At 47.4% G+C, this 12361-nt stretch overlaps 1 protein-coding gene across 1 annotated transcript in view; it reads right to left on the bottom strand.

Annotated features, from left to right (window-relative positions):
• Window positions 1-12361, bottom strand: part of l(3)80Fj (lethal (3) 80Fj) — a 117160-nt gene that overhangs the window by 59073 nt on the left and 45726 nt on the right. Inside the window, exons 21-26 of the mRNA XM_089573274.1 lie at window positions 10105-10198; window positions 8685-8801; window positions 5924-6134; window positions 4079-4371; window positions 2042-2122; window positions 1170-1313 (exon numbers count right to left, since the gene is read on the bottom strand). Of these exons, the coding sequence (XP_089429400.1) occupies window positions 1170-1313; window positions 2042-2122; window positions 4079-4371; window positions 5924-6134; window positions 8685-8801; window positions 10105-10198 (940 nt within the window). The remainder of the gene's footprint in view (window positions 1-1169; window positions 1314-2041; window positions 2123-4078; window positions 4372-5923; window positions 6135-8684; window positions 8802-10104; window positions 10199-12361) is intronic.

The raw sequence follows: 12361 nt of genomic DNA, 5'->3' as shown, positions 1-12361 counted from the left end.
CTTCCGCCGCACGAACTTGAACCGTAGTCTGAGTTCACGGAACTCATCTGTGCCGAGTCTAGTCCCGAACACGGAACCCGAATACGATCGCGGAGGCTACGCGCACGCCGTGGCCTCCGCAATCGAAGCGCTTCGGGCGCGCCGCCGGATCATATCGCGGCCGCGATCTGCTCCGGCGCCGCGCCGTTCGCGGAGGCCATGCGCGCGCACCGGAGCTTCCAAGTGCCGTCTATGGATGGCGCCGTGATCATTATCATCAACTTTTTTCTCCGTCGCGATTTTCCGCTGTTCACATCGGCATTAGTATCGCCAGCTCCAGCCTTTAGTGGCGTGTTAGCATGCGTGTTAGCGCGTTCGCCGTGATAGTGGCTTTCGCGTGCTGCCGCCGAGCTTCACAGTTTTAGCGCGATGGGCAAGCACCTTAAGCTACACGGCTGGGAGTTGGCTCTCGAACGCGGTCGGTAAGCGTGCGGCGGGCGGGAAATTCGACGTGGCCGCGAAGTGCGTCCGATGATGGTGCAACCAAAAGAGAAACACAAGCTGTAAAAAGCGCGCTTTCCGAGGCAAGCTGTGCGAGTTTCGTGAACTGGAAGAAGAGCTGCTCCTCTATGTGATGGAATTTCGGAACAACGGCTACGCGTTGACAGCGGACATGCTGCGCGGCTTCTTTTGGCATGAGCGTGCACCAGAGCGCAGCACCAGCTCAGGAGTCTAAATACTTCGCGAGTGACGATTGAACGTAGAATAAATGTCGCTAATTCCCTGGTTGGTGTGTTTTTACTTAAAAAAAAATTTTTTTCGCACATCGCGTGTATGGGCCGCACCCCGAAAATTGGCCCTCGAATCTGGAAAAAAAAAGTGCGGCCCTTATACGCGTTTATACGGTATTTCGCGCGGCGAAATATAGTCATGAGGAGCTTTAGAATGTGTGCAATACAATTGGCCGCTTTCTCCGGCATAGTGGTAATAAGTTCGTGATTTTTTCGGTGAAATTTGATTTTCCGGACTGCCCGATTTTTCGGTCGTTTTCGCGGTCCCTAGAGAGTCCGAAAAATTAGTCTTCGACTGTATCTGGATATCCAAATCAGCAGGGGTCGAATTAGCGAGCTTTTACTGTACTGCCGCACATCCTTTCTGGGATGGATGAAAACACATCCAAGCGAGCCCACCTGGAGAGCAGTCTCCCGCACCACCAGCTCAGGTGAGTAGAGGGCGCCCAGAAGGACCTTGACCTCTGCAACGTCCGCACGACTGCAACCCTCGAGGCCGCTGATGGAGAAGCACACGTCCACGGCCACCTTCTGTGCCAGGCGCTGTGGGCAAGCGTACAGTCCTTCGTCACACAGGGAACACATACACATATACACAATGAATGATGCTGTTAGGACAGTGTGGCGCCGGAGGGTCTAGTTCCTGGTGATATCATGAGAGGGCGCTAGGGGATCGCCAAGTCATCATCATTATGAGGTGGAGCGGCGCAGGAAGATGGGAGAAGTACAATAAAGGTTGTTGGCGTGGAGTCTGTGTGTTTGAGAGTTGTGCGATTGTGTCAACGGTGAAGCGTGACAGTGCAAGTAAAAAACTATGATACCGGATTTAATCGAATAACGAACTCATCTGCATAATGAGCCCCCCCCCCCCCATGCCCCTTCTGTTTTCAGAATTTACTTCTCTTTATAACCTCACGTAAAAAATGCGCACCTGACCTTCGGGACCGGTGTTCAGCATGTTCACTTTATCTCGGCGCAGTTGGCTGGTACCGTCAACTATCACAAAACCGTCGGATCACGCTGTGATGCAGAAAACACCTTTCGAAGCAAACAATGGTAAAAATTGCCAACACGAATGCAACTGGCCGTGTGCTTCTGTTGATATGAATGGTTGGATGGGCAGGCCGGTGAGTGGACGTATGATTACGAAATTTCAACTCTCACTAAAAGAACCTGTCAAACTCTGACCTCTTTCTGCTAGCTTCTGCTGCAAGCATGTGAGCACCCTGTGTGCTTAGTAAGAATTCGCAGGTAAGCGGTGTTCACTGTACCTGGATGCGTCCGGTCGTTCTTCCCAGAAGTCCTACTACTGTCTCAAGTATCTTCTCTACGGGCAAGTTCTTTGGATTCTCCTGCAGAAAAAAAATATCCAAGGTCAGTCTGGACAACACACTTCAGAACGGTATGAAAAAACTGTAGCACTCGAGACAAGGACACAACAAAGACGACAAAACATGCGATAACTTTCATCAACTTTCATTTTTTTTTCATCATGAGCAACCAACTCGCCCAAAGATCCACCCTGTTCAGGACAGTAGCTGTTTTCAAACCAAATCGTAACAATAAAGGTCTCCATCCCGGGCTAATGGGAAGTAGCAACCAGTTCAAGGATTCAGCATCTCAATAATAATTCTCTCTCTCAAAAAAAAAGAAAAAGAAAAGAAATGCATAAAAAAAGAGTGCATAACACAGCTTTTATGGTAAGGAGCCGAACGAAAGCAACAGTTGCAAAGGTGGACCAATTGAGTCAGTAATTCTGGGGCATTTTAAAGTGCGCCTGCATTGCTAAGAGTTCACCACAGTGCCTAAATCAGCCCTTGTACACATGCACCTGCTTGCAATAACCCACCTACAGACACAATCATTTTCATCCTGTAGAATCCAGACAGTGCAAGATTTAAGGGTGCACCTTATTCTTTTTTTCACATAAAACCAACATAGGTGGTGCCTCTTTAGAACACATTTCCCCATGAATGAAAAGAGCAAAATGACCAAGTACATATTATAAGACCCTGCTATGATTCGACTTTCTCCCTACCCTAACACCAGTCGCTGAAATGGGACCTCTTCAGCCTTTGACTTTGGGACGTTCTTCTGTATATCAGTGCAAAAGGACGCATCCATTCACCAACACCACCCAACAATCTTGTCATCTTTGGATCTTGTGCTGCTGCCTAGCAACACCGACGCCATGTTAGGAGGTTAAAAAAGAAATTCCATCCACATCCATGACTGGGCGTGGGCATGAAATGATCAGCTGCTTCACAGGACGCTGTGCAAGAGTACTAGGCTATCGCCGCAGCTGATCCCACCTCGTGTTAAACTGCAGCACACTCTTGCGCTGTGTACTGCACATCGTCGTCTTCATCAACTTCCATCTGCCGCGAGAACAGATAACATCAGCTTAAGGGGGGACACTGGTCTTGAGAAAAAAATTTTTATTAATGAAGTCACAGTTACAAAATCTTCAGGGAATATGTATTTTTGTGTGCTGATTCTAAATATGTCATTTAATTTCAGGTAAAACAATTCCTTGAGCACTTATGCACTTTTTATACAAGTATTTTGCGAAGAGTTTTGAAGAAAGTTTATTGCGGGAAACTCGCTGAAATGTATGCCATTGGGTTCTCTTGACACCAAGGAATACAATAAGGGTAAAATTGTCTTCCTGCCTATCATAGAACTTAAGTTATAGAGTTTTGAAGTTGTCGCTTCAGAAATGAGAAGGAAAGTGTGTATTCCTGTTTCTGAAGTGGCATCTTCAGTACCCTATTACTCAAGTTCCATGAGAGCCAGGATGATAATTTTACCCTTATTGCATTCCTTGGTGTCAAGAGAACTCAATGGCATACATTTCAGCGAGTTTCCCGTAGCAAATTTTCTTCAAAACTCTTCGCAAAATACTTGCATAAAAAATGCATAAGTGCTCAAGAAATTGTTTTACATGAAATTAAATGACATATATAGAACCAGCGCACAAAAATATGTGTGCCCTGAAAATTTCATACCTATGACTAAATTAATAAACTTTTCTTTTCAAGACCAGTGTCCCCCCTTAACCCCAGTCTAATATTGTTGCCAGATGTGTCGACGACCCAGCAAAGCAAAATCATGAGCCAATCAGGCTAAACACACGCTTTCACACTATTTTTGGCTAAGGATTTGGCTAAAATCCGTTAGAACCCTAAGATTTTAATCATCATGTAATGAGTTCATGCACAAATAAAGGATTCTCATCCTGATCCTGCAATTACTCTTTCAAAATATGCAAAAGAGAGGCACATAAAAGAGAGGGAGGGAGCACTGACCAGGCTGTAGGGCTGGGTGCAGCGCATGACCGAGTGTGCCGAGAGCACCTGCAGGCACTGGGTGAGGAGGGTGTCGTTGGTGCTGGGGCTGCTGAGCAGCAGGCGCAGCATGGGGAAGGCGAAGCAGAAGGCCGGGGTGGGCAGGCGGCGGGCGTTGGCGGGGGCGCAGGCCAGGTCGTGGAAGGAGGCCATCACGCGCTGCATGCACGCCTCCAGCCCCTCCTGGGTCCACCGGGGGTCCACCTCACAGCTGGGGTTGGACAGCCGGAGGGCCAGGTAGCCCACCGACGCCGCTGGAAGAGGCAGAGACCAGGCCATCAAAGAGCGCGACAAAGCCGACCGGGGTGGAAATTCAGGGGAGTTGTTTCTTCGTTTGAGTGCTTGTAATGTTTGAGAAGGTGCTGGCTCTATTTCAGAGCTAAGCAAGCACGCCAGTGCTAAGGCATTCATAATGAAACCAGGTAAAATTACAGCGGTCACTGCAAATGAAATGCTCAACTTCTGCTCTTTCGCAGGATGCCGACAAGTCTACACGATGCTCACCAAGGTGTATTTTTGAGTCCTGGCAAACATGCTACACCTTTTCACCCTGAATCACAACCACTGATTCAGAAGAATTTTACCATCAAAGACAGAATAAAGCAAAGGCCAGAATAAAACAGCCTTTCTCCTGCTCTATATACTACTGAGTCTCTTTTCTTGCAGCAGGTGGCAGTCCTGGTACAGTCGGTTCACCAGGCTTGGCTTTGAAGCGAAAAGCTTCACTAGGCTAGTCAACACCGGGTCTGGTGTGCTCCGTGATCAATTTTAGCCACATCTGCGTATGCATGAGTTTGTCGCGCGACATCACTGGAGAGGCGAATGTGTTCGGCGGAGCCACCGCCGAGCACGGCTCTGCCGGTCGACCTTCGCTGTCGTTCGCGCGCTCTGCGCGTTTACTGAGTGTGCATCGGCGCGCGCTCAGCTTCCTTGTATGACGCTCACCGAAGTTTTTTGCTGATATCCAGGCTTAACCTAAGCTAAGCCAAATTTTTTTTTTTTCACAGGTGCGTGTACCCAGACAAAAGCCATGTTCCATTTCTACCAAACAAGCCAAACTAGTATCAATGCCGAATGTGTTTTTAAACAAAGCTGACCTCAAACTGTAGCTGTTATGTCACTGCAGCATGAATCAGCTGCTCAGAGGAACTTCTTAAAGCAGTCTGAACAAGCTCAAGACATAAGTTGTCTCTATTCCTTGGAACTAGTCCAAAATAATTCCGTTCGCTTCATTCTTTCAAATTACAACCGTACGGCAAGCATCACAGCCATGAAATCTAACGTGCCACTCCCACCGTTACAATCTCGCCGTAAAATTGGTCGCCTAACACTATTTCACAAGGTATATCATCACGTTAGGCTTCACGACTATTTCATATCACCCCCAGAATACATTTCATGTCGCATCGATCACCGCCACAAGGTTGGCATCCCAACATGCCACACCAAATCTTCTTTTCAGTCATATCTTCCTCGCACATCTGTGGAATGGAACCGCCTTCCCCCCGATATTGCAGCCATTGCAGATAACAAAACCTTTCGCGACGCATTAACCAACATTGTTTATTCTGAAAGAAGTTGATCATGTGTTATATCTGTTTCCACTGTGTTATGTACATTGATTTTATGTTATTTACGCTTTGTGAACGTTGTTGGTTTTAATCTGGAGAAAATTTATTTTGTGCTACCTGTTTTCACTGTATTATATTCATTGTTCTTTATCCTGATTAACCCACTCCCCTCTGTAATGCCTTTGGCCCTGAGGGTACAGTAAATAAATAAATAAAAAATAAATGGGTGACCCACCAAAATGGGCGAGGTCGGGGGCAAACAGGACGTCCTTGAGGCGCAGGTAGGCAGGCACCACAATGGGTGCGGCCAGGCGGCTGCTGAACAGGGAGGTCAGCGCCTGCACCAGCTGCGGGTACAGGGGCGCACCGTAGACGCACACCGTGGATGGGGGCGCCGCCACCACCGCATCCAGCAGGGACATCGCACGCTCCACCGACTCTGCCAGCTGCAAGTAATCGGTGATGGGAGGGTCTGATGGTCACGGCTCGGCACAAGACCAAGGCTGGGTTTATTAAAAATAACTAAGCGGAATGTCAGATGATGAAGGTCATGAAAATAACTCACCAAACAGGCTTACAATGACACTGGGACAGTTTTCAATCAGCCTTCAGCTGACTGCAAGTCACCGCTCACTCAAAATCATATCTTTGCCAAACCAGTAGGCAGTGAATGCATTTTCAAAAGTGATGACATCACTTTTGTGCTCCCACAGAGAGCACAGAAGGCGAGAGCATGCAGCAGCACGAACACAGTGAAGAGGGCTGAAGTCATGATGGGACCAGCAGCAAGCTATCCCTTCTGAAGACATGACAAGAAGGCACAACAAGATCTCCCAACAAACATTGTTTTTCTATGCTCCTTTTATACTGAACGCCTACAGCTGCTTTATCAGTATTCAGGTGACATATACTCCCTATAATGAACTGCACTGGATAATCAAACTCTGAGCACACAACAATAAGCACTTCCGAGCACTAACAGCACTGGCTCCTGGCAACCGTGGGCAGGCAGTCAGGCAGTGCGTGGTTGTGCCACTGTGGAGGACCAGTTGAGGCAAAGGAAGCCCATTTGGAACTCCACATGTTGGCCCTGCCTTGCACTACAGCACTCCTACTCAGCAGTAACCACCCCCCAACCCCAAGTGACCAACTGCAGGCAAGCAGCTCTAGGCCTTTAGGAACGAGGAGGAACTGGCTAGCACAGGCTTCGGGCAACAGGGGAGAGAGCAAAGGTGGCTTGCAAAGGCTGTGCAACACTTACAGAAACACACCTCCCTCGATCCTGTTTTTTTTTATCCACCATGCTTTCTTCTAGGGGCGAGCAAACAGTGGTCTTTTGTTTGGAAGCGAATGTTTCAAATACTTCTGGCACATACAAAAAAGGTTGCATGGCATAAGCATTTTCCAAATCATGTATTTTTCTAACACACAAGCCCATTACACACACAAAAAAAAAAGAGCGCACTGAAGCATTGCCACACTCACTGAAACTGTTGACTTTCTGTAAAAATCGCCAATGGGAAATTGGGGGAGTCAACCTACATACACTGCAGACATATTTGAGGGGTGTGAGACCCAGTATAATTGTGGGACCTTCAACTGGTGCTCTTAACTGCGACTGCATCATTGCACAGCTGTTGCCTTTCAGTGGTGATTCCATGGGCACCTGCTAAGCGTACGCATCGTGTACTCAGCGCGACCCTTCATCAGGCAATCTCCATGCGTCTCGTCATACCTTTGTACACTCGCCATCGCACTTGACTAGCGAAATTCATGCACAGAAGAGCAGTTGCAGCCAGCTCAGACTTGTTCAATAGAAATCAAGGAAGCTGCACATCCTCCAATTGATGCATGCTGCCGTGCTGGTTCCAGTGCATGTGCACAGCGGGTGCAGACACCTGGCAGGTGTAGAGAGCCTCCATACAAAACTTAGGCTCCCTATGCACAGATGCAGGTCCAGGCATTGCGCTTGCACCTGTTAGTGCTTGCTGCCATGCACATGCGCAGACAGGCTCCAGAATATACGCAAGCACGCAGGCGCATGGCATGTAGCCTCGAAAGTGTCCACAGAGTCGGGGCTTAGGCTACACGTGCGCCGTGTTCCATTCCAGAAGAGGTATGCTGAACCAAAACCACACGTAGAGAGCGTTCCAGAGATGCTATTCACTTGAGACGAATACTTTGAGATTTCGAATACCAAACATCTGGATCGAATCAAACATTGAGTACTTCGCTATTCGACTGATATTCGAAGTTATCGAATATATGCACGCCCTACTTTTGTCGCATTGCACAGTCTAGCCGTGCTGCGATGGTTCCGTCTGTTTCTACGTTGCTGCCAATCTTGCCCAGTTGCTTACCGCGTTTCATCCAGCGAATATGTCAGGTGGTCAAAATGATGATACAGCAGCGGCAAGCCCTGCCGCTTTCCGACACAGTGGAGATTATTTGCGACGTCGAGAGCGCTAAAAAGAGATCCGATACTGATATGCACTAGAGGACTGCTATGAGCACACTCAGTACAACTGAAAAACAAACAAACAAACAAAAAAAGTCAGCCATTAAAGAGAACGCACTAGAATCACCCAAACTCTGAAGGCTGTCTAGCAAACTTGGTAAATAAACTGATTACAAGTGGGTTAGGTCATAGCGAACTACTTCATGTACCAAACAAATTTCACTGAATCATGCTGTTTGTGATAACTGGACTGTTTTGTCACAACCCCAATCCCCACAGTGCATGGCAGTGTAACAAGCCCCAAGTACAAAGCAAACACACCATCACTGCAACAAAAAAAAACAAAGAGAACGAGAGAGAGAAGGGAACCCAACGTTCTTCCTCTTTCTGGCCACGGTACTGACCATGAAATTTACTTTGCTGCAGCCAATCTTTCTTTGCAATGTGCAGGGCAAGATGAACAGGTAGTCACGCAGCCGCTGCTTACACTTGGCGAGGAGAAAAATAAGGAACGAGGAGGGGGGTGGGGGGCCCTCACCTCGCGCACGCGCATGCGGATGACGTGCTCCTTCTGCAGCTGGGCATCCAGGGCCTCCTTCTGCTTCTTGGTCAGCTCAGGCTCCTGCACCTTGGTCTTCTTCTTGGCCTCCAGCTCCTGGGGGGAGGGGGAGCATCACACACATACACGAAAACTCGGTTAAATCTCTTCGTGTGAGCAGAACTTTGACAACAACACTTCCCACAAGTGTGCATGCTAGCAAAATGTGCACCTGCAGTAGTGAAGAGACCATTTCATTTATTTTCTCCTTAAGGGCCCGAGGGCATTACATAAGGGGAGGTGAATTAATGTGATGTACATTTCTTGAACATGGAAAGTGGTGAAGAGAAAGATACAGAATACAATGAAAGCAAGCAAGAACAAAAAAAAACAATAAAAAACAGTAAAAAGTGCAGAAATGCATCCAAGTGAAAAAACAGCAATCAAGCAAGAGCAAGAGAAACGAAAACTACACTAAGGCACAGAACTGCAACTAAATGAAGTAACAAAAGAATAGAAAGGGTGGAGTCTATTCAAGATGGTTGAACTTTTTGCTTGTTACGGAACTAAGTTCTATTTGTGCATTCGACTATGTTTTCGGGTGAGGAATTCTGTAAGACTATAGCATGAGGGATAAATGAACTACTCATTGCAAGGGTGTGGGTAGAAATTCGTGCTAGAGACAGGCTGTGGTTTAAACGAGAAGGTCTTCTTAGTGGTGTTGCCAGTAGCTCATGTCTGGACCGCAGGTGATAATGAAATGTGTGAAGAAGGCACAAACGAGATATGATGCGGCATGATGCGAGGGCAATGCACTTGTCACAGTGTGCCACACACCTGGAGGAGGAAACCAGCTGTTAAGAAACAAACGCTGTTGGCAGGAATGTATTCCACAGCTGCATAAGCTTGATATCACACAACCACCGAGCACACAGATAGAAAACAATGAACATGACATGGGCATCCCATGTGTGAAGTTGTGCATTGTGTCACCGCTGAAGAGTGAGCAATGTACAGTCATGTGCAATATGAGAGGAAACAAATTGTGCGCAAAATCGTGTACCAAGGTGTGAACTAATTAGAAAACATAAAAAACTGTGCTTGTCACACATAATAATGGAGTTATCAACAAATGAACGCTCAAGCTTTGTTCCCTTTAAAACTGCTCACGACTGTACAGTCGTCCACAAAATTGTGTACAGCGCTCGAACGACACACTCCGTTGTGCATTCATGATGACTGCCACTGTCTGGCGGGCACCCAATACCTTTCAAAGCTCATCCCATGTTAATATGTTCGCGCAATGAAGCCTTGTTTCAGGCCCTGGGAGACAAGTAAACGATGCAAGTGTAATCGCCAGTTCGCTGTTCAAGAGCTCCAGAGAGGTATCTGGACAACTGTACAAAGGCATGCAACCCACCTTCTTGAGCTCGATCTCTTCCATCTGCTCCTTGTATGAATACACCTTGCTCTCACGCTTGATGTTCTTGGACTCGGTGGTGGCCTCCACCACACTGCACAGCATGAACGGCATACCACTCCTTTAAGACCGGGCCAGCGATGCCACAGGCAAGATCAGATCAAATCTTTGCTAACACTGACCAATGTCTGGTCACACAGAAAGAAAAGCCGACACCGAGGCTTGAGACAAAGCTGGCTAAGCGGATGCTGCAACACACTCAACATATTTTGCGATGTCAAAGCAGCAAGCTCCACTGATACAACCTGGCGAACTTTCTAAATCATTGAGAACATTCCCGAGCAATCCAAGTGAAAAGCACCATTTTATTTTTATATTACCAGCTTGAGACAACTCCATTCGTTTGATAACGTTTCTCCACAGTTGCACAGCTGACAAGATAAACATGGTTCGGTGAAATAAATGAAAGGCTGTCAAAGCAGGAACAATGAAAAGGAAAAAACAAAACAAAAACACACTGCATGGCTGACAAAAACGAAGTGAAATTTCATGATTTCAACATTAGTTTAATTCTTTTTTTCCTTTTAATTTAGTGTGACCATGTTAACATTAACAGTCCCGAAAGGCAATCCTGCCCTTCTGTAAATTGTTTTTTTACTAAAGTTTCAAGTACAGTGAAAGCTCGTTAATTCGACCCCCGTTAATTCGGCAAATCGGATAATTCGACGCGCGCGCGAGGTCCCTACAATTATACATAGGAGTCTATGGGGCGAAACTCTCGTTAATTCGAACAAATTCTGCTGTGCGTCGGTTAATTCGACTTCACTCCGCAGCCCGCCAAGCCGGTGTGCCGAGAGCAAAAAGAAAAAAACACTGCCATGAGCGGCGCTACTGTACGGCTGATAGGCCATCCCTATGGTCATATCATCCATCCATCCGTCCATCCATCCGAGGAAGCGAGTTAGCGGCGGCCGAAGCGGCTGGCGTCTTTTTTTTTTTTTGTGCTTTGTTGTGTCGCAGCAGTCGCTATCGCGGTTATTTACGGCGCCTTTTTTGGTAAATGCGCGCTTTGTCAGCGTGTTTACTGCGCTACTTGTTGTTGCTGTTTTGTTGCGACTGAGAGAAGGGTGAAAGGAAATCGCAAGGGATTGCCTACTGGCTCAGCCACCACCGCTGCCATGTGCAGATAGAGGAGAGTTAAAAGATCAGAGAAAAAGATAAGACACCCGTCCACAGTCCCCGTGCAGATAAGAGGAGAGTTAAAAGATCAGAGGAAAGATAAGACGCGCGTCCCAGTCCCAGCAACAACGCCGTCCCCGCGGACGCTGGTTGAAAAAACAGATAAGCGGGGAGCGGCGCTCCCTTCACCTCCTCCCCGCGCTGCTTTCCGGTGGGTAGCGCGCAGGGCCTGCGCGCCTCGCCTTCGTGTCCTGTCAGCTGACCGAGGATGAAATAATTGAAGTGACAGGCGCTGACAACGACGACGATTTACGATTGTGAGCAGTTGCACCAAATGCCGAAGTGCACGGTGAAAGAAGCCGCAGAAGCCTTGTCCGTGCGGGAGGACTTCTGTGAACAAATCCCTGACGGCGCGTGTGCCGCGGAGCACCTGGCAGCTGTTAGAGCTATCGTAGTCGCTCAAATTCGCTCGAAAAAGCAGACGGTGATTACAGATTTCCTTGCCAAATAAAGGTATACGTCCTGTTGCGGCAAACATTGTTTTTTGTTGTTCATTCGATAATTCGACATTCGGATAATTCGACAATTTTTCGCGGTCCCGTCAGTGTCGAATTAACGAGCTTTTACTGTACCAGTTAATCCAAGGCAGATGAAAAATGTCAACAGGTGGGTTATACAAATGCCAGGGGGTCAGGCTAAATAAGTGAACGAGAAAATCTTTAGCGCAGTGAGGTGCAAGCCAATAGGTGTAACCTATTTAAACTTCATGAGCTTCAAGCACATCAAATGCTACACGCACTCCAAACCACAAAAGACGAGGCCTTGAATGAAGTAAATGGGCTTTGGAAAAGCGAACATAAACAGCACATATACACTCTGCCCAACTATAACTGAAGCCCAAGGCAAACTTTATTTTGAGCCAGCCTTACAGTGGCTGCATCCACAAAAGACTTAAATTTAAAGGGAGTTTGTAACTGGCCAGTAGTTTGTCTATCAAACCATTGACCGTTATGAGTGGCCGGCTGGGACCCAAACAAGACCCACACTGTTCTTGCCCCCTGATTAGATGACACAAGCA

This window comes from Amblyomma mixtum, chromosome 2 (assembly GCF_055824585.1).
Source record: "Amblyomma mixtum isolate Tamu chromosome 2, ASM5582458v1, whole genome shotgun sequence".
NCBI classification, from domain to species: Eukaryota; Metazoa; Arthropoda; class Arachnida; order Ixodida; family Ixodidae; genus Amblyomma; species Amblyomma mixtum.
Note: the sequence above shows the minus strand (reverse complement) of the source record. Positions and strands in the feature narration are given on the sequence as shown.